General features: G+C 33.1%; 1 protein-coding gene and 1 long non-coding RNA gene across 2 annotated transcripts; one reads left to right on the top strand and one right to left on the bottom strand.

Annotated features, from left to right (window-relative positions):
* Positions 1 to 2156: 2156 nt before the first annotated feature.
* LOC127712144 (uncharacterized) lies at positions 2157 to 3195 on the top strand. Its single transcript, XR_007986966.1, has 2 exons — positions 2157 to 2492; positions 2930 to 3195. It is a non-coding gene; the product is annotated as an uncharacterized LOC127712144 (long non-coding RNA).
* Positions 3196 to 6401: 3206 nt separating this feature from the next.
* Positions 6402 to 19091, bottom strand: LOC127712143 (uncharacterized). The gene is made up of 7 exons (XM_052218411.1): positions 18657 to 19091; positions 18182 to 18328; positions 14684 to 14719; positions 13408 to 13589; positions 10570 to 10730; positions 8149 to 8324; positions 6402 to 6530 (listed from the first exon to the last, which is right to left on the bottom strand). Exons 1-7 carry the CDS (start codon positions 18901 to 18903, stop codon positions 6430 to 6432), a joined length of 1050 nt encoding a protein of 349 aa, XP_052074371.1. The 5' UTR covers positions 18904 to 19091; the 3' UTR covers positions 6402 to 6429.
* Positions 19092 to 27650: the final 8559 nt, after the last annotated feature.

Raw genomic sequence — 27650 nt, 5'->3', positions numbered from 1 at the left:
AGTACCCGTATCAATAGTATTCACTAGTACCGTTATTACAGTAATTTCCCACTGTATTATCGAACTGTGGGAAATTATAAGTATCAACTTTACTACCATTTCTTGGTATCTCAATAAATACTAAATACTATATACTAGTATATAGTCGATAGTCCCGCAATACTAGAACCACACAGAAAGGGCGGGTAAAGTTCAGTTTACAATCCAAGTGTTTGTGAAACTGACATTCTCTTTTCAAATGCATCATCCATGTACCCGCCCTTACTTGTTTCTGACTTCCACCTCGCGTGTCTCTTAATGCACCTTTCGTTTACATCAGACTGGGAAGCAACGGTAGCACCGCCTGCACGAAGAGAATGTAAACCTAGATTAAGATTAAGGGCGACAATTTTTATCCTTTTTACAATATTGTCTTTAGCTGAAGTGTAACTCATCATCTTATTCTTATGTATCAATTTAGCTATACCCCTTGATTTGTTAGAGTGGGACCCGATTTTTCTTACGCAAAGTTCGTATTCTGAAGTAAGTGAAGATATTTTTTTTTATTTAAAACCAATTGATAATGATTTGGAAATTACCCGTAATCAATTTAGACATGGTCTACCGCAGACAGCAAAATCACTTCAAAACAAGATTGAGGAATCGGTTCCGAAAAATTCTGTTAAAAAATATACATGGGGTTATCATGTTTTCAATAGTTGGCAAACCGAGCGCTGTTTTCGTCCGATATCGGATAATTTAGGAATTCCTCCAAATTGTATACAAAAGGATTTAGTAAGCATGGAAAACACAGAACTGTCTACTTCGGTAGAATATTTCATTGCCGAGGCCAAAAAGAAACATGGAGGTAAATATCCGTCTAACAGTATATATGACCTGTTTTCCTCAATACAGGGATATATTCGTCATAAAAAATCATCTAGTATAAACTTCTTCAAAGATCCCGAATTTCTTCGGGCTAGACAAGTGTTAGATGCTTTCATGAAAGAAAGGGTCAATGAAGGTCTCGGTTCGAAAAGAGGGAAAAAAGATACCAGAGGGACAGTCAAACTCATAGATCGAAAACAAACTGACAACGCCATGGCCAAAAATAAAAAGACAAACAGACAAATAATAGTACAGATGACAGAACATAGAAAACCAAAGACTAAGCAACACGAACCCCACCAAAAACTGGGGGTGATCTCAGGTGCTCCGGAAGGGTAAGCAGATCCTGCTCCACATGTGGCACCCGTCGTGTTGCTTATGTTATTACAAATCCGGTAAATAGTCTAATTCGGTAAATCACATTCGTGAAAAGGGAGGGTACACGCATGCAGGCTGATGTGATATCGGTAGATGAAGAAACGGCATTATATGATAAGGGTATTTTTAGCATGGATAATCCCCTACAACTTCTAGACACGTTGCGTTATTTGTGTGGTTTGCATTTTGCATTAAGAGGAGGCAATGAACACCGACGGCTCAGACTTAACCTTAATCCGCAAATAACTAGTCCGTTTCAAGATAAGGATGCTCAATTAAGATACCTGTTATACAAAGAGGACGTTTCAAAAGCTAATGCAGGTGGCCTTAATCACAGAAAAATTGCTCCAAAATGTGTCCGAGCATTTGAAATCCCAGAAAACAGGAATAAATGTATTGTTACAGTATTTGAGAAGAACAAGTCACTTTGGTAAGTAGCTTATTATTAACTTTGTAAAATGGGGGGGGGGGGATTTTTTATGTAACGCGTTAACGCAGATTATTTTTCAACACTTATAGATAAATGAACAGACAAATGGTATTCCGAATATGTAAAAATGACAATAGTGGTATCCCCCTCCTCCCAAATATAAAATATGAATATAATAGTGTATTCTACCTCTCTGTGGCGATTTCTTTATAAAGGTGTAGAACATAAGAAAATATGAAAATTGATTTGCGTAAAGAATATATAAAACAATTAAAAATAACAAAGGCAGCAGTAAATCGTCTAATGTACATGTAACCAAAAAAAAAAACAGACATCCAAAGGTCGCATTACATTTTCCAATACGAATCCACAAGATTCTATACTGTTTTCTTTAATATCTCTTCTCATGCTTGAATATGATAAAATCTGAAATATTTGTTTTAAAAGTGTTTTGAACAGTTTTTCGTGGTTGATCTAATCTCACGTAATGTCCTTTTAATTTACCTATAATTTAAATCATCTTTACATAATTACATTATGAGTGTTTGAAGTTGAATTTTACATTACGTTTTCTGGTATTTCAGTCCAACAAATGGAGGAAAGGATTGTTTTTACCTTACACCTTTAAAACATGTCAAAGATGGACAATGGTATAGCAAAACTCCTATTAGACACCACACTTTACAAGGCACTGTGAAACGTTTGTGCACACGTATTGGACTAGCTGGAAAACGTACAAACCATAGCCTCCGAGCTTCAGCAGCTACATGTCTTTATAATGCTGGCATAGAAGAACAACGTGTGGCCGAAACAACAGGTAATATAATAGTAAAATGAAACGTTATAATTTCTAATCTTTTAATACTAATATTCTTGTTTAGCACAAACAAAAATGGCATTAAAAAAACCACGAGGGTTTTGCTTTTTGCTTGTCTGCATATTACCCAACATCTATTCATTTTCACTGTTGTTTCAATTGCTATAATAGAGAACCGATGATGGTAACAAAAAATGGATATCTTTGTACAGAGACTTGAGGAAACGTATTAAGATATATGATTGTATCTGTTTCGATCACGAATGTTTTGGGTTATCAGATTTACCATTACTCGTCCGCTCGTCTGTTTGTTCGTCATGCTTGAGTTACTAGTCAAATTTTGAGTTTAATTCCATTTATTGTGCTTTATGAATATGCAGTTTAATAAAAAAAAAAGTGCTAACGTAAACAAAAAATAATTAAGCTTTGTATTGCAGGTCATCGTAGTAAAGCAGTAAGAGTTTGCAAAAGGACCTCTACCGATCAACACATAGAGGCTTCCAACATCTTGTATGGATTAAGACCGTCAGATGGAAGTAAAAAGGCAAAATCATCAGCAGCTGCCGGTGCACCAGTTGGTAGTGCGTCGGTTGAATGTTCAACAGACGAAAGTGGCAAAAAACTGTGACTTGCAACTTTTCTTTCAATTTTTCGTTATGATTAATTCATGTAAAATAAAATGAATAAAATCTGTTAACAAACAGTTACAGTAGTATTTTAATCAGGATAAAATAATGACCTTACACAGGTCATTATTTTATGCCTTGGATCACATTTCATTGAAAAATGGTATCGTCTAGGTTGATTCTTCAAAAGAATGACCTATCGTTCTGAAAGAAAATAACTCCATATAGATATATAATACTTAATAACATATAGTATATTTACTTTATATACTGTCCAAGTATAACTCTTGAGACGGTCTTCCGAGCATTTGGGTTTGGACACAGGTTTCCGACATTTTCCACTTTATTTAAAATAAAAGACTACATTTTAAATGGAGTTTGACCGAGATAACTCGTTTTTGTTGGTTTTTCCTGACCGGCGGGATCGTTGATGACAGAGCAAAATATTTTGAACACAATTTAATTATTATTCTATAGAATTCTTTAATAAAAGTTAATTTATTGTGCATTGATACTATGCTTTATGTATACTGTGTTTATCAATTATATTTATATTAATAAAATAGGGGTCCACCAGTATTGTTGGGCTATCGGCTATATATATAGTATTTAGTATTTATTGAGATGCCTAGAAATAGTAATTAGTAAAGTTGATACAAAGAGTTATTTTTTCTGCTGCATCGTATAAAATTGCTAATCTATCCGTGTGTCTTTGGTTTTCTGGAATTAAATTTGTATGCATTTGTTTCAGAAGTGTTGTTGACAGTGGTGAAGTCGTTGGTTTTACCAGGCCTGAGGGAAATAAAACATTGCCTTATTCATCTATACCATACTGTGTTGATGATATGTTCATTATAAGAATTGGCATAGCTTATATTTTGTATCACATCCTTGTAACTTATTTTTCTTTACCATTAGTTATTCCTCGTCAATAAAGTATGCAATGACATATGCTATTATATAGGAGTCCCCGTTTCTATTCTCAATTTAATCATTCTCCTTTTTTGACCTCTTTAACATGAAAATTAATTGTATTTTCAGCTCTTTAAAAAAACTTATTTGTTCTCCTCTCTTTATTGGTATCATTGTTTTATCAAGTATAAAACTTCATGGATTGTTTACCTATTATGTTTCAAGGTAAACATACCCTTTGCAAAACAACATATAATATAAACGTTGTTCTTTGCCTAAAACTATGTACTTAAGCATTCTTCTTTCCCTGAAAGCAGAAAGAATGTACCAAGAAGGCAAACAAAATCCATATGTCGACAAGACAGACTATAACCGACAGAAATTAAAATAAAATATCTTTAAACGTGATGAATACACTTAAAAAATTAGAAAACACATATCCTATCCAGTAGGATATGCAGAAATAATTAGTAGAACAAGTTGAGTTGCTCATGACAAGTTGTTTTCTGTGATGTCAACAAAAGTTTACCGCTGTTCAATTTTCATAAATTCATACAAAACATACAAATCAAGATAAAAACAAAACTAGGCAATTGCATGATCAAATAAACAAATTAGAGCTTTGAAAGTCATAGACACGAAATATCAAAATCCGCAGCACAGCAAGAAGAGATTCAGTTTACTGGTCATGCAATTAAGGACTACTATGGCCATCAAATGGGTTAAAAGCGAACCAAATGAACCAACACAGGATATTATCCTAATAAAAAAAAACGAGGAGCGAAAGATACCAAAGGAATGTTCAAACTCATAAATCGTTGACAAACTGACAACTCCATGGCGAAAAAGGAGCACGACCAAAAGACAAACAAACGTATAAACAACACAACATAGAAAGCTAAAGACCGAGAAACATGAAAATCATCGAAAACCAGGTTGATATTAGGTGCTTTTGAAGGGCAAGCAGATCCTGCTCTACATGTGACACACGTCGTTTAATTCGGTGATGTCATAAGAGGGATATAGAACCGGTATGTTTCCGACAATTGTGACATATCCGTCTTCATCTGCAAAACCAAAATCCCATAACGGACAACCAGCTCTTGTTGGTGTCCTTAAATTTTTTCGAATGGATGCCTTGAACTTCACTATTTGGAAACCTTGGTTTAATAGCTTCATTGTAAGCATCGACCGGACTCAAGGCTATTAGGTCATGCATTCAGAATCGCATTCAAAAACCACAATGTACTATGATCACACGGGTTTCAAACCCTTTCAAGAAGCCCGAGAATGTGATTGCTATGTTAACTCTATGCGATGGGACAGAGGATATGTTACTTCTTACAAATGGGAAATAGACAATTATAAAGGAAAGAAAAGTCTAAATTATAGTAACAATAAATGGTTTATAACTGTGGTCATCTCGCTATTTGTGACACATGTATTATAAAATTCGAAACTTAAAGGAAGGATCACTTCAATTTTACGAATAAAAAAGCTACGCTTATTATTTTGTCAAAAAACAGGCCTTTTATTTAATTGTTTGAATTGTCCTACATTTTTTTCATGTCGGGACCTTTTAAAACTGATTATTACGTATGTGTTTTATACATTGTTACATTTATACAAGGGCCGTTTGATGACATATAGATGCTTGAATTTACATGATTTTGAAAAGTGGATACTGTAAACCAACAAATTTTCGCGACTTCCGCGAGTAGTAAAATAACTCGAATATAAATTTCACAAATATGTAACACTTGGGCCTACTCGTATATAAATACATAAAGAAATTTAGAAAAAAACAGCGAAAATATATCGCTGCAATGTTGGCTAAAAAGGGTTTAACCTGCAAAACAAGTACGTTTAGTATCCGCGATTATAAGTTGGTTTACAGTAGTTGTCTCATTGGCAATCATACTGCATCTCTTCTGTTAAATACATTTCTTGTTGCAGTCACCCTCTTTCAATGATATCCTGATAAGAAAGGCAAATCCTAGAATACTATATCAGATCTGAGATTTTTACCTCATATGATGATGCAGATGGAATGTTGATATATTGAAAATCAAGTTTAAAATGAGAAAAATAAAGTTAGGTACTCGACTGAGCATCACTGTCAATGCCTATTCTACTTGATATAGTGTGTGATTTTACTTTCTTCCAGAGGTAACCGATATACTCAGTCCTTAAATGTATTAATAATATTGTTTGAATAATTAAGATTAAATCAAAATCATATCTTTAAATTTATGTATATTAATTGATTTCAGTATTTTCAGGGTCATAGTTATATGAGGTTTTCGGAGCATTTGGTCATATTTTCGTACATTAAAAAAATAAACACAAATTCCACATACTAGTACGTGTATTTTAAGCATGATCTATGTATTTATCAATCATCCTATTATCTGTTCAGTTCCCGCTAATATTGGTGATGGACATTTACATGTATTGGTATGCACAGAAATCTCTATTGTATCAGCCAGAATATACTGCCCTGAAATGAAAATAAATGACTTGTATGTTTTTTTACTTACAGAAAATATTAAATTGTATATGCGTGCAAATTAATCTTTGCATTGAGAAAATCGTTGTCAGTGACAGTTTACTGACATAATCCAAGAAGAAGAAATTCAGCATCCTTGACACAGACGGACTGAATTCTTAGTTATAGATTAGGACAAAATGCAGCAATGGTAATCGGCTAAGACACCATAACATTAAATCAATCAGTACATTTCTTTTTCACCTATAGGTAATACAAACTTCAATGTATTATATTAATGAAATTGTGTGGTATCAACAATAATATTATGACAACATGACACAAAAATAAGGAATCTAGATTTGAACTTATGGCATAGAACAGAAGGATGAGATATCAAGGGGTATTAAAAATTCAAAAGAGGAACTACCACCGACAAAACCATGGCAGAAAAGAAACAGGTCAAAAAACAAACAACAGTCTGCAAACACTACATAGAAAAAAAATCAGCGACACGAAGCCTACAAAAACCGATGGTGAACTCGGGCACTCCGGAAGAACTAGTAATCCTGCTTTACTTTGCCACCGCCGTGTTACTCTTTCCGCGTAGAAAATCGCTAAATAAGTCTCATTCAGTGATGTCATTGAAGAATGCAAACCGGAACTATGGCTACGACCAGTGGAAAATATTCTGTTTCAATCTGAAGTTATTACAAACGCCATTACCATAGATATGGTAATATTGGATAATTAAAAGTAAAACTTCACAAGGAATGCTCAAGCCTTATAATGACAATGAATAAACTTCAATTTGGCGTATCATAAAAACGTACCATTTGTAGAGTAGTGAAGATAGGGCCTTCAAACATCAACTTAACTACCGATTAACCGGTCAATCGGTCGAAAAATTATTCGAGTAACCCGTTAGGCAAAACCATTCAATTTGAAAACACTACTATTAACGCCATTACAAAATATCGACTTACGAAAAAAAGACAAACAACACTCTACAAAACACAACACAGAAAATTAAAAATTAAGGCATACAACAAGAACTGATTTGATATCATGTGCCGGATGTGACTCAAATCCTGCCCCACACGGGGCACCCATTGTGTAGCTCACGATAGTTACAAATTCGGTGCTAAGCCTCATACGATAATGTCAAAAGTCGAGGACAAAAAGATGTGGTTGTGGTTACGACAATTGGATCATATCGGTGTTCATCTGTTAAATAGATATATAGCGGTCAACCAACTTGTTATGGCGTCTGTAAAACTGTTGAAGGGATGATTTCATTTTACCACTTGGAAACATTTGGTTCCATACCGCGGAAGGTGAAGTTAGGGGATAACGGAAGCATCTTTTCGTTCTTAATGAATCTTCTGTATGGAGTCTGCCTCATATAAATAAATTACAAAACTAGTGTTATAAATTCATAACCAAGAAAAGATCGTGCACGAAAAATAAAAATTTGCTAACCATAAAATTTGGAAAGTGGAGATATAGAACAATTCTACAATAAGATAATCATATTTACTACTTCCGCATTTACATTGTTTCTAAACAGTCAAAGCCTCCGCCTCCCGGAATGCATTATTTGGTGACAACCACATTACGAGGTACTTACCACTTTCAAATCGGCCTTTCTTGTTTCCAGGACTAACAATGAAATATGGTGGTTTTGTCAAATGATCAAAATGACACGGTGCAACCTGTCCTGTTACATCTCGAACTAATAACCATCCTTCATCAGCAGGACATCCTCCAAAATGTTCATTTATGTAGAAACGGCGCTCCTCTACGCTGTTAAAGGATGATTTGTTACACCAAAAGTTACACCAAATTTAGAACAAGTATTTCAGTAAATCAGACTGTGCTCGTTAAACATCATAAATCGTGTTATGTATCACCAAGGTGTGATTTCACACTTATTTAACACTTAAAAGAGTTGTTTTGTGCAACTTATCACTCGAATCAGTGTTATCTCCGTGTAAGATGTACAATTAAAAAAATACTTGCAAGGTTATACCAAACGTTACCACCATATTTAGGACCACTTTTCAAGAAAATCGGAATGCTTTAAATTATAAATCGTGTTAGTGTAACCTCCGTGTAAGATGTATATATAGAAAACCTAAATGCATATTTAAAATTGCTTACATCAGCTAGACGAACGTATAATGATTCGTTCACACGTACATTTGATTCGAATTGAATTCGAATCGACTGTGAATCGATTTCGCTAATCGCGTTCACACACTCTTCTTTTTTAATTCGAATTGATTCGAATAGGCTAAATCGCATTATCCAATTCGCATTAGAAATGCGTTTTTGTTAATACGAATTAAAAGTTAACGTCGTTAAGACAGTAAAGCGAATTTGATGCGCATTTCAATTCGAATTAGAATTTACGTTAGACGTTAAACGTTTCGAATGCGAATTAAACTAATTCGAATTAGTTAATGCGAATCGAATTCGAATTACGTGTGAACGCAGCATAAGTATGTGATAGTTTTAATCTTAATTGATATATTCTGTAAGTATTTCATAGTATTTCTGATGATATTTCAAAATAAAAAACAGCATGCACCAAGTGCCATTGTAATGACTGATCGATGTTCTAAAGTGGTTATGCAAAAATATATGTTTATATAAAGGATTTGTTCGTTTTTTCGTAGTTTTTCTGTCATTGCCATGGCTTTGTCAGTTTTTTTCTTCGACTTATGATGATTGGATGTCCCCTTGCTATCTTCTACCTCATGTTTGTATATTGTATCATTAAAATGTAATAGTTCGCTTATTATGAGATGTTTTGTATCAACCAAAATCAAAAATTGATATTCCTATAAACATTTTTACAATTAATGACAGAAAATGCGTAATGAAAAGTAATAGTATCTCATGTCTTTTTAGTCATTGCACATGATAACAGAAGCAGTATCTTTACTATACATGATTTCCTCATGTTTTTAAAGTAACGTCTGCTGTAAAAGTTGAACAAAAAAAGAAGAGATCTGATCCATACTGTCGTTTACGAGAAAGTTTTTACAAATTGTGCCTTTTTGTTATAAATGCTCTAAAAAAGACAAATCGTTTGTCATTTTTGCATAAGTTACTAACAGGTAAATAAGAATAACTGGTTATAAAACAGCATACCCATGTGCAAGGACAATTTTGAATGAGATGCTTAAAACATATATAACTTCCTGTTTCATTTTAAGTTTAATTTCGGCTTCAACTTAATTATCAATTATCAGTTCCATATTTAAGTATTTTTCTTATCACGTTTTTCTACAAATGTTGCGGGATGATCTTCTTTTTACGTTTGTTCGTTGTTATACTTGCCTATACTTTATATCTTTTGGGGTTTCAACAGCTTGTCAACGTTGTATAAGTTTTTGGATTTTTCAAACTTTTGGCCTAGGGCATCACTGAAGGGACATGAATTGTCAAAATGCGCATCTGGTGCAGTAACATTAGTACCTTTAATGTAACTATTATGGTAAGAACGGTTTTGAGGGAGAACAAATGAGCAATTGTAAAAGTAATTACGTCAGAAGATATGGGCTGTTATCTTTCAGTGATTATTTGGGTTTTTGGTTACTAAGCTGAAAAACAATCCAGCATCGCTCAAAATGAGGAAGAAACATATAAGCGCCAATTATTTGATGCATTTTGGTATTTCCTTGAATTTATTTCTCACGTGAATTAATCCCATGTCCATTTATCCGAGCAAGTGATAAATCATAGAGATTATGTAAAACTAGTTGATGGTTAAATTTGCATTAATGTGATTTATCTGGTAATAAGTTAGAAGACAATTACATGTCACTGACATTTCTAAGCCAAAAATGGATTTGTTTAAGATCCAAAATGGCTTAACACCGTTGTGGTGCGAAAGTGCAACAATGGTTTTGGTAAAATGACATAATATATTCAGTATTTTCGGAGTCAAATTAACTTTAAGAAAGAATTATTTTCAGTAAACGTTTTCTAAACGAATGTTTATCTTAAGAAAGTTTATAAAGACATAAAAAAATATACTAACCCTTCAATTGAAAAATAGTTAACCGTTGAACTTCGTTTCAAATCAGTGAAAGTAGTTCCTAACAGGTTTTCCTTCGAGAACCAGTTCATGTGGTTCGTACCAAGACCATTGAAGTAAAACGCGGCAATGACGGATCCATTCTTGTAGATTTCAACTTTAACCTGTTGCAGAAAACATACAAAAATTGTTAAATAAAGGCTCTTTGTCACTTGCTTAGCTGGCAATATTTATTGTAGCTTTAACCTTAGATGAAGAAGACAGTATTTACAGAAATTTTCTATATTAGGGGACGACCATTTGAATCTGAAGGGGAAGGGTGGAGGTGGCTGGCAAATTTTGGGACATAAATATTCTGGCCCCCATTAAGTTTGAAATATATAATCTTGCCTTATCACACATGAATATAAATATTTTGGCCTTAAAATATTCAAAATGTTCAAAATATCAACAAGTGTATACGATAGTTACAAATAATCAAGAAAAAGCGCTTCAGATGCCTAAGATTTATAAAGAGATATTTCTATTTTTTTTTTTAAATAAAAAAGTATTGTCGGGAGCGGATTAAAGGGGTGCCTAGAGAGCGTGTGCATACCGTCCCTCTTTTTGATACTTACTCAAGCAGAGAACAAAAATTTCACCATTTGAGATCTAAAATGTTCGACAGTCCAATTATCATTGTCGGGCAATACTTAGGTATTTATCTGATTTTTATATTATCGATATATATAAAGTGAACGAAAACTATAAAAAAAAACATATTGAATAAATATTAGGAGGGTTCTCAGAAAGAGTGATCATCTGCTGTAATATACATATTGCAGCACTTTTAATATTCCCTATAATTTTTTTGCTGTCTATTATAAATGTTTGAACAGCAAGTACATTGTACTAATTTTACGTTTTTGTTTCAAAAAATATATTGCACATCACAATTGAAGGCAAATTCTTTAAAAACTTTTGAAGCACATGGCTATGAACATCTTAAGCTGGACATAAAATAAGGAAGTGACTTGAATCTTCAAATGGGTCTCACAACGTAGGCACTGCTAATACAGACAAGTGATGAAGCTGCAAATGTAAATTTAAAAAATAAATAGTCTGACCCTGGTGTAAGTGAAATCAAATTTGCCAGCATACCCCCCTTCTCCCGCTCCTCAAAATTCAGTGTTCACCCCCTTACTGCGTCGACGCATCCAAGCTCCCGCCGTTTTCGAAATTCATAAGGTTTTTTTTCACATGATGTGTGGCCTCGCGCTCTTATCTATTGAGGCTTTATTCGTTTAGAATTTCCACCTAGTTTAAGAGGGGATACTTGTTTTAAAAATGAGACGTCGGAGTGTGTTAGATCATAATGAGGAAGACCTCTGTGCTCCTTAGTTTGAGCTATCCCGACACTCATGCATAACGCTTGTCCAACTGGAATGCAGTGCCAAGATGAAAGCTTTTCATGTGTATAATATAGTCCAAGACATGTAGAGAGATTTATATCACTTATTGAAATTAATCAATTAAAATAAAGATGTAGTTGATTACCTCTGCGGTAATTTTATATCTGCTCTTGAATTTAATCAATAACAGTGCAGTTAATGTCCTGTACAGTAATTTTACATCAATATATCAATCAATCAATCAAATAATGAATCAATCGTTCATTGATTTTTATTTTAAAAAAAAAACGCTTCGCGTACTTTGAATAAAACAGTTTCTAGGACAAAAGTGTATTATTCATTGATTTCTATTTTTCCAATCGAGTACTATAAAATTGAGAATGGAAATGGGGAATGTGTCAAAGAGACAACAACCCGAACAAAGAGCAGAAAACATCCGAATGCCACCAATCGGTCTTCAACACAGCGAGAAAATCCCGCACCCGGAGGTGGGCTTCAGCTGGCCTCTAAACAAAAATGTGTACTAGTTCAGTAAAAATGGACGCCATACTAAACTCCAAAACATATAAATGAACTAAAATAAAAAATCATACAAGACTAACAATGGCCAGAGGCTCCTGACTTGGGACAGGCGCAAAAATGCGACGGGGTTAAACATGTTTAGTGAGATCTCAACCCTCCCACTATACCTCTAGCCAATGTAGAAAAAACAAACACACAGCGATACGCACAGTAAAACTCAGTTTAAAAGATGTCCGAGTCCGATGTCAGAAAAGGTAACAAAAGAAACTAAGCAAAATGACAATGATACAGAAATTAACAAAGGACTACTAGCAGTTACTGACATGCCAGCTCCAGACCTCAATTAAACTTATTGAAAGATTATGTCTTCATCATATGAAAATCAAGCACAATCCCTCCTGTTAGGGGTTTAGTATCATACCATCATAAAATATATGGGAAGAACATAACCCGTATCATGCCAACAACTGGTTTAAGAATAAATGTGTTTATTTCCGATGCAAAGACCCTATGAGTGAATCAATATTAATACCAAAATATGCCATCTTTAATGACCTGACAACAGTATCGTAACTATATCCCTTTTGAATAAGTCTGTTTGAAGGTTTGGTTAACTTTTTAGGTGAATGCCGACATTTTTGTGCTTTGTAAAGAATATTACCATAAAAGATTGGATGTGAAATACCTGAACGTATACTAGTAATATGTCTGCATGTTGAATATTATTTACGAATTATGTCCTTGTACCGATGATAAAATTAAATAAATATTTTGACTAGTTTGTGATATCGAAAACCCTGCATGGTGTAATAATTTTTCAGTAATACAGAGATTTCTTTCGTTAAAATCAAATACGTTGTTACATACACGAGCGAATCGAACAAGTTGAGATATATAAACAGTAATACTACTAAATCAGTTCAGTTACTTGGTCAATGTTATGCTTGCTCCAGTTATCTATCAGCGTGCTCCTGACTTGTTTCAGTCTACAAGCTGATGCATCAGATGTAACAGCACCACTGATTGTTGTTGAGGTGGGAGAAGATGCGTTCCATGAATTTATTACAGACTGACCGTTATTAGCACATGCAAGAAAGACTGTTGTCCATGCTGAAATATAAAAATACCACCAATTAAATGATATAAAAGCTCATTTGTAATATAAGTTCCAAACGAAAGAAATATTCTGTAATATTTTTTCCAATGGAACAAATTTTACAGAACAGTAAGGTTTTACCTCTTACATTAAATCTTCCGTCACATGGTCAATTAGAATATTTGCTGATACAATAGTATTTTTATTTAATAGATGTGACACAAGTTTTATGCCATTTAGGAAATTATATTTTATTTACAGTCTTAAACTGTGATTGAGAGAGTTGGGCGTCCATTAACATGTTAAACCCCGTCATATTATGTGTGTGCCTGTCCCAAGTAAGAGGCCTGCAATTCAGTTGTTGTCGTTTGCTACTGCATCATATTTGTTTTTGGTTTATTGTTTTGTATATAAATTATAGGCGTTTTGTTTTCTCATTTGAATTGTTTTGCATTTTGTTAGGTCTGGCTTTTTACAAATTGCTATGCGGTATGAGTTTTTTTCATTGTTGAAGACCGTACGGCGGCTTATAATTGCTCACATCTACGTCATAAGGTCTCTGGTTGCTTCAGATTCAATTTTTTAATATAGTCTCACCACATACAAACATATAATAAGATTCACAGGATAACATATAGTTGTCTCATTGGCAATCATACCACATCTCTTTACTTTATATACAAAATGAAGACATTACCACAGGTTTAAATTTAAGTTATTTTGTTACATAAAAATTCTTGGCCTTGTGTTCGTTGTTGTTTTTTCTTGACCGGTGTTTTTTTTCGGGATGTTAAATTAAATTAAATTGTGAATGTTTTGACTTTTGCCTAACTTTAAGGAAGACTGAGTCTAAGTCTGAATCACTTAATATTTATATTCCTGATTAGAAAAAGAACAAAAGTATGAATAATTATTGTTAAAGAGAATTTATTATGCAGTTCAATTTAGTTAATAAAAAAGACTGCTGTTTACTTTTACAAACTAACCTCTTTTTATGGGCAAGATCCCCTCTGCCTATCTTCAATTTGTCCTTTTAATTATTGTTCCTTTTGAATCTGTTTACCTTATATCGACCAATCAGCAATGAGACTTAGTAAATTTCACTTACTTGAGGAACTGATTTTGCATTTTGTGTCTTCCATATCTGAAAAGCAGACGTTGTATATGAATAAACATTAAACAAGTTGCTTTTTTAAAAAAAAAGACAATTACGTGAACCTTAGAACTTTTTTTTAAAAATTATATCTCAGTGCTTTCATGGCCATGTGTGTGGAGGATGATATTTTCTTTTTAAATTATTGTAAATCATGACAATATGAGAGTGGTGTTAATTATAAAGTGAGATGAAAATAAAAAGGGAATGTGTCCATGGGACACACATGATGCCCCTGCTTGCATATCATATAAAGTTTTAAAGGGACATAACTGAAGAACGGTAAAAGTGACACTACCCAAATTTGTAGTTGATCTGACTTTTGTGGTAATAGGTATTGTGTATAAGTTTCAAAATATATGGTTGAGGCAAACTTAAGTAAGAGAACGGAAACTTTTATGTTTGTAAAGGGGCATAACTCTAGAACAGTAACCGTTACACAACCAAAATTCTAACTTGATCTGTGTTTTGTGGTAATAAGCATTGTGTATAAGTCTCATACCATTTGGTTGAGGAAAACTAAAGTTAGAGAACGGAAATGAAAAATTCAGCAATTTTCATTTGAAAAGGGGCATAACTCTAGAACGGTTAAAGTGACGCCACCAATTTCAAACTTGATCTGTATTTTGTGGTAATAAGTATTGTGTATGAGTTTCATAACATTTGTTTGAGGCAAACTTAAGTTAGAGAACGGAAGCCAACTCAGTTAAGGGTAAAACGTAATGCCCCACCGCTACGTAGGAGGGATAAAAAGAAATGGATTCCCAGACGTATACCTTCTTAAAGAATGATAATGATTCAAAACATGGACAAATGTACCTTCTTTCAAAAATTCATAAAATAAATCTAGACATAATTAATGAGGCATTACGAACTGGTCAGATAGTAGGAGACATTAAATGTTCCTTACCGACCAATTATCAATAAGTGTAACTCTCCCACGAGACGCATTGAGAGATTTCTTGATCTAATTATAAAACCATTATTGAAGAGGCTTGACTTTTACATTCGAGATACAAAAGATTTCATTAATAAAATTGAGTCACACGAGATCAAAAAAGCATATAAACGCATGCCAACAAGAATACCTTGCGAGGTAGTAGTTGGGAGACTTTTGAAAAGGGACCCATTCTTAAACAATTTTAAGCAAAAAATCCCGAAACACTGATAAAATTCTGAATTATAGGCAACAAACATTTATTTAGTTAGCAAAAACGGTTTAAAGTCTTGAGATTTATTACGTATGTTGGTTGAAGGAACCGCATTTCACAATAATTTTTAATTTTAAAACACAATTTCATAAATTCAGATATATTTATTAAAAGAATGTTGGTCTCAGTATTTTATGTATTTTCAATCTTAATTCTTATATTGATATATAATTGCTTAAACAAATACCCGAACGTAAGATCAAATACACTCTTTTTCTAACTTTCCAATGTTTACAGAATCCATTGTATGCTTATTCAGTGTAAAAATCTAGAGTTAATTGTTTTGTGTATTTTTCTTTTTTTCTTTTGCATAACATATTTTTCAAGACCTCATGAAAGATTAACATGCAATTGTTAAATCTATTTCCTTATTTAAAAAAGTATATAATATATTTTTTATTATTAAGAATATGATTATTTCCTGGGAATACAAAACAAACAGTCTTTATTCTATTTGTTTTATTTTCAGTTTTTGAAACAGACATTTTTGTTTATCTGATTTGTCAAAATGACAATGATGTGCATAAAATTTATTGTTACGAATCAACAAATCCCAAAGCCTACTAGAACTCATTATGTAGAAACCACAACACTATTAATATCTGGCACTGATGTTCGATACCATTGGTCGTTAAATCTTGACAATTTAACTTTCACTTGTTTATCAAACGTTGCAACTGTCAACTTTGCTCAAGTAAACACGTAATACGATGCATAAATATAGCTTTAACATACATGTTTGAAAGTGATCTATAGATACATTAAGTTTATTATCATATATCAGATAAGAGGATAAGCGATTTGTGACAATTTCTTTATTGCGACGTTTTAAATATCTCAGATACCCCCGTATGGAGGTGCTCTTAATTGCAGGAGGCTAATACAGATAAGATGAAAAAGTGTTCCGAATGAAGAATAATTTAGCTTCCGAATATTCCTCCATAGACTATATTTCTAACTACGGGAGCTGCTAGGATGAAAAATTTTGTCCTGCATTTTTTTTTTTAGTTGTAATCTCTGTCCTGCCTTTTTATTTTTCACTCTATTCGGTCCTGCCTTTTTTTAAAGTTCATCCTGACTTTTTTTTACCTAAATTGTCATCCTGACTTTTTTTTTTGAAAGTGTCTCATCCTGCCTTTTTTTTTTTACTCAAAACTCCTGTCCTGTCTATTTTTTTCTAATTTCATTCTAGCCCCCCCCCCCCCCCCCCCATGAAAATCAAATAGTAGCTCCCTAATTATTATGCGTGAACCCTCAGGTGTTCACGCAAAAAGTAATTATCTTATACTAAAGCTATGTTGATCTCATTGTTCTGTAGATTTCTAACAAACGACTTAAACAATGGTACAAAAATTGCAGTCGTATCATACGCGTATGATCGAACCATATGAGTAAACGCATTTGGTCATGACCATACACTTATGGTCCAAATACTCATATGATCCGGACCATATGTATAATTGCCAGTTGATATTAAGAATACAACAACCAAAGGATCAATATAAAAAGATATATGGGGCATTCTTCAATGAGACAGCAAACTAATGTCACAAAAATATATCAGACATCTAGAGGTCCACATTATGTCTTCATCAATAGAAGAGTTTCTATGCTATGTGTCCAAATCTAAGTTATATTTAATTTACAGAGACTATCAAATATATAGCTGTTATCACCACCATATTCTTTGACTCAGTGAAAAAAATACCTTAAGATGTAACTAATGACAATCATTGACGAGGCTCTTGTCTTGGGCCCCAGAGGAGCGTGAACATTTAATATGATTTAAAGGGGTTAACTACTTTTGGGGAATCTCAACCCTGTTCCTTTTTTTTCACCTCACAAAATTAACTTTGATAATATTTAATTCGGCACAAATGTGTCTAAGTTAGAAACTTAATAATTGCATTGCATTGCGGATGCTTTAACTATAATAGAGCTGCGTCGGATAGAAATTGACCTCATGCAAATGAATGTCAATACATCTGTTAACTTATTTCAGGTTGAAAAAATGTCTATAAAAAGTCTGTAACCGTTTGAAAATCGAGTTGATATTTATAAGAACCCTACAATGCAGACCAAAACTCATCTTTTACTTCGTATTTTAATGTTCCAAAATCAATCAAAGTTTTATATATGTACATGTATACGTGCACTTGCACAAGGCCGATTTCTATCCGACGCAGCTCAGATGTGGTTCTTCTCTTGTTAATCTGCTCTAATACACATTAATCTTTAATACCTGTAATCGCCTGGCTCAATAATCCATAAATATTGTCTTGAATCGTTAATACATTATTTATTAGGTACTGTGTTTCAATGCAGCATTGGTCAGCATTGCTCTCGTCGGTCAACTTAGCCGAATTACATCCTGACATATTTTTCCAATCTGAGAGTAAACAGATTCGAACAATCACAAAAAGGACTTAAAACAGTACAAGACTATGGCATTCAAAGTTATAGAATCTATTTTTGGTAAAATAAAATGAATGATTTTTCCTAACATTTGCCAGCATTATTCCTATTATCATTATTATTATTGTTTCAATTCTGATGTAACGATCGAGAGAAAAAATATAAAGATATTATATTGTATCATGAAATTGTACTAAGTTATCTAAAGTCATTCTATATTATTTGAAGAAAATTACAATGGCATATCTGGTGCACATTTTCCATTAATGCATTTCACTTTCCTTTATAATAAATATGTTTACCGGTCTGTAAAGCTTTCTTTAAACTCTGATACTCTTTTGTAAGGTTCGATGCCATTTGCTTTGTCATGGATAGTTCATGGTACAGTTCTGAAACATAGCTTTCTAAGCGTTGTCTTGATTGTCTCTCCTCCGTCAACAGCGCATTGATATCCCTTTGTGTCCCTCGATTTCCCGTTAAATGACCATTGTCCAAAAGAAATCCATTTGAATGTAGAATACTTAGTAAGAATAAAAGCAGTTGTAACATGGTTTGAAATATTGTTCTGACCTACTTTTCCACTGATGATTATCAAAATTGTTCCTCAGATAGCATATCTTACTAAGTTTTAATCTTTGTACTTGTGAAGAATGTCATGTGAATTTGAAATAACTCTTGGTTTCCGTGTACTAAACTAAGTAAATAGTGGAAAAGTTTCTTTTTTTTTTTCATTAAAACATTTCGACAAGGCAAACTTAAAGATGTAGTGGCTTTTCGGGAATCTCTATGATCCAATCTTGCTAACTTAAAAAACGAGCAGCCTCTCAAATGTTGCTTCTTCACCAAGCAGTCAGCATTAAGGATGCAGAGCAAACACTGATCGGCATAGTCTGAAAAAAAAATGTCCCGATGAGTAACATGTTTTACAGCTAGCTTGTGTCGGTAAAGAAAAAGACAAGGTTTACGACACTGTACTTCTACATAGTTGACTTTTATAAATTATGAATAAATAAAAAAAAAAAAAAAAAAAAAATCTTTATTTCAAGAGGATGCTCCCATTAGTTAAAACTAATCTTCCTGAGAGTCCTCAAAATAATAATAACATATGTATAAACAGTTTGTATAAACAGAAATGTTGAAGAAAATATTCAGTTTACAGACATCTTTCGTTTGACCTATTCGATAAGGGGGAAGTCGGAATAAAGTTCCTTTCAATTTAACCTTCGGTTGCCTTAATTCTTTTGCTAACAATCTAATGCCAATCCGACTTTGAAATAACAACTAGTGGTGTTAAACAGACCCGAATATTTGAAAAGGCGATACTACCAACGGTGATAGAAAAAAAAACCTGTTTGATTTACAGTTTGAACATTATCATAATAATAAAAGTTCACCTAAACTTTAATATTTTCCAACATTGCAATGTCAAGAGTTAAGGTATACACCAATTTTATTTGGTGATCCCCTTTTCTAAGAAACCATAGAAGCACTCGTAATCATTACTTATATTAGGGGTCGTGGTTACACTAAACCCATATATAAACTATGACAACAAAAATAATATATGAAAGGTCTTTTATGAAAATTATTTATGTTCATTAAGACAAAAAAAAAATGATTTTCATTAGTTATTCTTTTATCCCCACCCGCTCCAGCCAATTTTCGGGAAGACGATTTGAACACTATCTGCAATAGTCGTCATTCTTTTCATACATGGTGGTCGTTTTACAAATTGCATCAGTTTAACTCCCTTTTTTGGATCCGCCCCTAAATTCCGTGTGATGGTGAGTACTAACTGACGCTTCCTCCTAGTTGCTTTTAATCTAACTGCATGTGTATTTATTAAAAAGAATCAGAATGTATATAAATCCTTCTGAAGAAAATAAATAAACAGCTGCGCCATGAGCGCATGATACGCCCGTCGTCTTGTGTGTGTGAATTTTTATGCAATAATCATAAATAGTTTCTGACATACGGCGCGACATGCGAAACCCCCCCTCTTTTTTTTTTTACAAAAAACTCAATATCTCTAAAATAAAATTTTGAATCAAAACCAAAAAGTATACAGATCTTTAGATTAATATAACTAAGAAGTGTGTAAAATTTTAAGCAATAATCATAAATGGTTTTTGAGATACGGCGCGACATGTGAAAACCCCCCTTTAAAACAAAAATCAATATCTCTAAAATAAAATTTTGAATCAAAACCAAAAAGTATACAGAAACATGTTACTTTTATTATTCTTCCCTTAGTTTATTTATTTTGTATTCAAAATTATTTATTTTGTAAAAAATATTTCCTTTCTCTATTGGTACTGTACAGGTATACCTAACAACAAAATTATTTTCATTTACCTGTGTTTAAAGTTATTGCAAATGGATGGTATTTTTGTTCGAGCATATTGTTTTTCTTTAATTGTTTAACATTTCTTACCGATATAACATGTCACTTTTATTATTCTTCCCTTAGTTTATTTATTTTGTATTTACATTGTGTCATAGGTCAAATTTATTTGTTCAGTGTATGTTCAATGGTGTTAATATGTCCTTTGATTGAGTTAAGCTATTTCAGTTGATATTTTATAGTGTGTCTTTCTATGTTGTGATGTTACACTATTGTTTCAGAAAAAGGGTGAAGGTTTGGTACCATTAAAAAGTTTAAACCCGCTGCATTTGTTTGCACCTGTCCTAAGTCAGGAATCTGATGTTCAGTAGTTGTCGTTTGTTGATGTGGTTCATAAGTGTTTCTCGTTTCTCGTTTTTTATATAGATTAGACCGTTGGTTTTCCCGTTTGAATGGCTTAACGCTAGTAATTTTTTGGGGCCCTTTATAGCTTACTGTTCGGTGTGAGCCAAGGCTCCGTGTTGAAGACCGTACTGTGACCTATAATGGTTTACTTTTATAAATTTTGACTTGGATGGAGAGTTGTCTCATTGCCACTCATACCACATCTTCTTATATCTCTTTACATTAATATAACTAAGAAGTGTGTAAAGTTTTAAGCAATAATCATAAATTGTTTTTGAGATACGGCGCGACATGTGAAAAACACACACACACACCTGTTTTAGTTACTAAGTCCCGTACGTAACTCAAAAAGTTTTAATCTTATTTTCACCAAAAAGTAAACAGATCGTTTGACCATCATAAGAAACAACTATTTAAGTTTCATGAAATTTGGATAAGTCGTTCTCAAGTTACGGTGCGACATGTTTACGCCGGACAGACAGACTGACAGACGACATTTCTTTACCATAATACGTCCCGTCAAACGTCAAAATTTTGACCGGGGTATAAAAATATGGAGCATATTTCTTTAATTTCACTTTCAGACCTATTTATCATGTCCTTTCTCTCAATAATCCGTATTTGAAAAAAATACTTAAATTGATCGAAGTTAGATCTAGTATATATTATTAGTTACATGGTGTATCACATATGGGGTCAGTAAATTCCATATGGGGTGAGAGCGAGAGCGAAGAGCTCTCACCCCATATGGAATTTAATGACCCCATATATATCGTATTAGGTCACTAGCACACCGTGTAACGAATTTATCTTACCGACTATCTTCACATGTGGTATTTTGACTAGCGGCCTTTCAAAGTGCAAGTCTTCAATACTTAGTATTAAAATCCTACTTCCATTTGTCTATATAGAAAACAAATGCCAACAATAACAACTTTTTAGCTTTAAATTTGTTTTATGAATTTATTTCAATCGTTCATTACACATGTTACATGTATCAATTTCTTCGTCTGTTAAATCCTTTCAGATTTCTTTTTTTGTTTTGAAAGGGAAGTAACTCCGTTATACCAACAATAACAACTTGTTAATAATAGCTTTAATTATCTTTTATGAACTTTTTTCAACCTTTGAAAGGGAAGTAACTCCTTACTAACCCCATATGGTTGCTAACCCTATATGGTAACTAACCATGTATTTTTTTAGGGCACCCTATACCAAATATACATAGTCACCACGTGTAGTCCTTTAACCAATCATATCTCCATAAATCTATAGGAGGTAAGATAAAGAATAATACATGGCAAAATCCGTGATCTGTTTATCATATATATTTTTACAAAAGCAGATTCGTGATATGTAAGGGGACAATCGTTAATTTTGATTCTGAGGTAGGGGCCTGGCAGATTTTAGAAATAAATATTCTGATCCCCATTTTGATGAAAATATATAATCTTGTCATATCACACATGAAAAATAAATATTCTGGTCCAAATAAATGTTTGTAGTCAGTTACAAAGGTATCCAATATTAACAGAAAATCCGGAAAGAATTCTATTATCAGTTGTTGTTTTGAGGGAAATGCAGTGAACTTTCCCCCTCCTTTTCATCTAAATAAATATAATTTCGTTAATGAAATTTAAAAAAAAAATTTTAAAATGACTCACTACGCTTGCCAGAAGACTCTCTTTTCTTAGACCAACCATCGATTGTAATGGTATTATGTTTTTATATTTTTTTATATTTATAGAATATATATATTCGAGACTTCATTTTGACTGTTCTACTGACATTGTTTTTGTTTGATTATTTAAATAATCTGGCCGCCTTTATGTTTGAAATAAATATTCTGACCTCATCAAATTTGCTAGCTCTCCCTCCCAGCCCCCCTCAAAAGTAGATTGTTGTCTTCTGCTGCTTAGCCCTCTTGCTGACGCTTATTTAATGTGATAACATTTCGTATCATGCCAGAAAATACGGCAACTGGACATCATATATGTCAAAATTTGACGTCATTCGATATATGACGTCGCGCCTTGATGACGTAACATTGGAGACCTAGCAAAGCCTCGGAAAAAGATTAAATTATATAATCTTTGTTCTTTTATTTGAAATAATTTTGAAAGAGATGCGGTAAAAGAAAAAAAAATAATTGCATAAATATCAAGCGGATAACAACCAAGGAGTTCCGGAAACAATCTGGAGATGTTCCAAAAGGGGTGCGATACGTGGTATGCCGCGCGGATACGGGTTTAGCTATGCGATACGGGGTATGCGATACGGGTTTAGCTATGCGATACGGGGTATGCGATACAGGGTAGATGATACAGACTTGAGTAAAGAACCTTTATTAGATATACAAAATTTATGATAAATCCAGGTAAACTTGAAAAATTAGAGAGACTACAGAGACAGTATAGTCTTATAACTTGATATATTACTTGATTCGATGACTTTAAACTAGAATCGAGTTTGACAAAACTATAATTTCGGTTTTCATCTTATTAAAATGTATACCTATATGGTAAGGTTTCACTCGACGCTAAGAAACGAATCTATATAAGTGTCACGGTTTACTTATTTCTGATCGTTTCGATGCATTTCTAATTGTAACCGATTTTACTCCAATTATTATAGTTGTGTATTGAAAGAGAAAAGATATGATGTTATTTTACGTCATAGCCATAAATTAGTAGTACTTTTGCTAATTAATATTCATAATATGTAAATGAGAATTGTACCACGTGATAATAGTTTGAACTGGACTGGCTTGATATCATTAAAATCTTTAAAACACGGATATTTTAAGTTGCCCGTCACAGAGTCCTTGTTTATAATCACTCTGATATTTCCGTAAAGTTGTCAAAGTTGTCAGGCGGTCAAAATCAAAACAATGAACGCGAATTTAGTGAATTTTTCGTGTTTTCGTGAGTTTATTCTTCTTGAAATAGGGGCATTTTAACTTGGGAACCTAGAGTTCAACGACTACACATACAAGGTTTGGACTTGCTTATTCTTTGGACATTCAAGTTTCAAGTTTCATCCCCGCAACCTGTTTTTGTAATGACCTTGTTAGCCAATTTTCAACACAAAGTTTGCAAATTTGACGTTTCAGCCATTTTAGCCTGTATTTTATACTGCAATGTTAAAAGCCTCTCGCTTCGATTTTTAAAACAGCTCAGGAACCTTAATTTTTGCAACGACAGTCATTATGTTTCGTTTAAATGGTGTATATTGTTGTGTATATTTATTTTCTGCCCCGGCAACCTGTCTATCACTTAAATCAAAGTTAAAACAGACATTTTTTTCTAAATTCCCTATCATTTCAATAAAATTTCCGTGACCCGTATCCGATTTCTTTAGTATAATATTCAAATAAGCAAAGTGGCGTTAATTTCTGGATATGTTTGATAGAATATTGACTTTTAGTTAGCAATAAAGTTTGTAAAAATGAACGAAACCCCCGATATAGAGAGTAACCTTCCATTTTCACGAAAGTTACTTTTGCATGTTTGTCTAGATACCATAAACTTTTAGATACTTTAAAAACTGTCGATTTAATGTTTCTCGAAAGAAAGTAATGTCAGACGGTATTCATCTTCCTAATCAGTTTTAGTGCAATGTAAGTACATATAATAAATATAACTCAAACATTGAATAATGATATTTAAATTCGGGAAAGTTCTCACATTTTGTCATTAGAAAGCGCTGCAGGCGTAATTTACTTACTCTTTAGACATGTTAGAATTCAGTTTTAATCTTCTTTCTTCCATGCAATGGTCTGAAAACTTCAAATAGCAATATTGCTTTCTAACCAATCATTTGCTGATTTCAATTAAATTACATGTGCAAGGAGTGCTGTTTCTTATTCGTTTGTTTTCTTGCGCTGCAGTATTCAGTCAAAAGCTACATGGCTGTACATAAGCTTGTTTCCTGTAATAACGATAGTGCACCCCGCTTTTGAAAACAATTTATCTGCCATTTTTTCATATCTTTATTCAAGTTAGTGGTAATGCATGGAAGCTGCACTTTGCATGCTTTTTTATTGTGTCAAGTTATTTACTTCAGTTTACATGCCCGAGTCAGACTTGTCCATGCCTATTTCGAAAGAAAGGGAGAGGTGTGCACAAATAAAACTGCTTTTAACTCACAACTTTGTGTGCCTGTACGAAGTCAGGCTATCTAGACCATGGCATTGTGACGGTTGCTGCTTGTCTTTGTACGTCCATTTTTTTATTTCGATGGAATCGGATCGGTTGGTGGTTTACTGCAGGCTGGCTATTTTGCTGTCTAATATTTTGGTAAATCCTATACGTACAACCACTCAGTCTTTTGGTTGTTTTTTTGTTTGTTTTGTTTGTGTAATTGTTGCAACTCATGCAATTGGACATAGACCATACCTTTGTAAAGGCTATGTTTATTTTTCAGTCTACATGTGTGGTTTTGATTTTTAAAAAAACATGTTGGGCGCATTGAAATTGGTAGAACATGAGAATAATTCCAGTAAATATTTAAAATTCATATTGCGAAAATACACAGCCACAGAAGTTCAGCTTTTAAGACACTTAAACTGATATTAACGCACTTTTATAGTTTATCAAATATACTGCTGAACCATTCGAATGCTTATGATACTTCCTTAATGTTGTCGAATTATTCAAGATAGTATCCTTTAGGCTAATACAACAGAAAAGTGTGTGCTTTGTATCGTCATTTCATGCTTTTATTTATCAAACTGTAAAGTTTAATGGCAGTTGATATATCAGTTTGTTCTTGGACCAATAGATCCGACGTGTGTCTATTAGGTCTATGTTTGATTGAAAAGTTTGAAAAAACAATTGACGATAAGGTTGTGTGGTATAGCTGCGACTACTATAAGTAGGTGTTATATTAGTATTAGTGTATAGGCATTTCTTATCAGAACAAAACCAAATGTGATTATAGACCCTTTTAGGAGGTAAAATACTAAATAATCATGATGTATCATTCAATAAAATTTTACAAGTAATATATTTATTTAAAAATTACACCCATAAGGATGAAGCAATTAATAACAAATAAAATGCATACTGAAGACTCCGACAAATCAGTGAACAATTAAAATTTAGTACATATAAGGATCACGAATCTGTCTTACATAAGTCTGACACCCTCGGTTCTAAAGACTGCTTAATAGAGACTCCAATATGACAAACAAATTCAGGGGTGGGGCCAGAGACATATATACACATGTGTATATATGTCTCTGGTGGGGCTAACTACGGAATTTGTACTAATTTATTAAATGTATCAAGATGTTGAAATGATGTCACGTTGTCTCTAAGATCAAGGATTTCAGTATATAATAAACCTTTGACTACAGTAATAGTCTCAGAGTAAATTATACGTATACTATACAAATCCCTGCTTTAGTGAGCAAAGAAATCTGGGGGAAATGACTATATGAATATTATATCACAACTAAAAATAAACAGATAAGTTGTCTAGAACTCTACAATTCTGACATCATCTTTGTACTTGTGTACATAGAAATAGAAGATATGGTATGAGTGCCAATTAGCCTGTGACAACACTCCATCCAAGTCACAATGTGTAAAAATACCCACTTTAACACCTAGGGGACCAGGGTAATGCCACCAAGTCTTTTTGATAACATGTCTGTATGTGAAATTATTACAATATTTTTAAAATATTCCTCAGTCTTTCCAGGCCTTGAAGACAAAGTTTAGTTGAAATTTTATCTAAAGTCAATTTATCGTATTCACCTGAAACAGAGACACATATACAAATATATATGCGTATGTCTGAAACAAACTTTTTAATTTTACATCACGTACATTTTCCGTATGGTCTAATAATGTTACAATCTAAGGGAGATAATAAATATTTTTTTTAGAGCGGTTTGTGTACAAGGGGAAATAATCATTTCCGCGCTTTTTAAATTGAAGACAGATGCTGTAGGGACAACAAACGTAAAAAGAATCAAGACAATTGAATTAGTCCCAAGTATAGAACTGTACACCTCCAGATATTAAGCATAACACATTATCCATGTAATTTTAGAACCTAGAAAAGGCATATATAAGCTCTAAAATAACTCTGGTGGATAGAAGCTAGGACTAAAATTTATAAAAGTATAATAGTCCCAGGTAGAAGCAAGTGCTTGTGTGTGAAACAAAAAACAAAAAATCGGGATCTGCCATTAACATGATACATAAAATTTGTATAGGACATAAAACCCAAGGTTAAACTTTGTTTCACGGTCATCATTTTTAAGGTTCATCATAACAAATGGACAAATATGGCCGTATTTTCACCTCAAAAACTACTCTGTGTACAGGCTTACCTGTGCAGTTTGGAAAGTTTTAAGGCCTGGCATCCACTAGATGTATAAAAGTTAAATTTATTTTGCATATCAGAAATATAAAATCTTTTTTGGATTATGATGGGCATTTTTTTCCGTTCCTGCTGAAGGTGTAAAAATAAACTAAGTTGGGATATAACTTTGAGATGCTCCATCTCAGGTAACAACTGATTTGTATTGTATTGA

This window comes from Mytilus californianus, unplaced genomic scaffold (genome assembly GCF_021869535.1).
Source record: "Mytilus californianus isolate M0D057914Y unplaced genomic scaffold, xbMytCali1.0.p SCAF_8, whole genome shotgun sequence".
Taxonomy (NCBI): Eukaryota; Metazoa; Mollusca; class Bivalvia; order Mytilida; family Mytilidae; genus Mytilus; species Mytilus californianus.
This window is presented reverse-complemented; position numbering and strand designations above follow the sequence as displayed.

Bases quoted from the DNA above. Each gene is read 5' to 3' on its own strand.
- LOC127712143 (XM_052218411.1), bottom strand. From the start codon at position 18,903: ATGTTACAACTGCTTTTATTCTTACTAAGTATTCTACATTCAAATGGA. The intron at 14,720-18,181 runs GTATTAAAGATT...TCTGCTTTTCAG, and splicing joins ATTGAGCCAGGCGATTACAG to ATATGGAAGACACAAAATGC. The intron at 6,531-8,148 runs GTAAGTACCTCG...TTTTCATTTCAG, and splicing joins GAAAGGCCGATTTGAAAGTG to GGCAGTATATTCTGGCTGAT.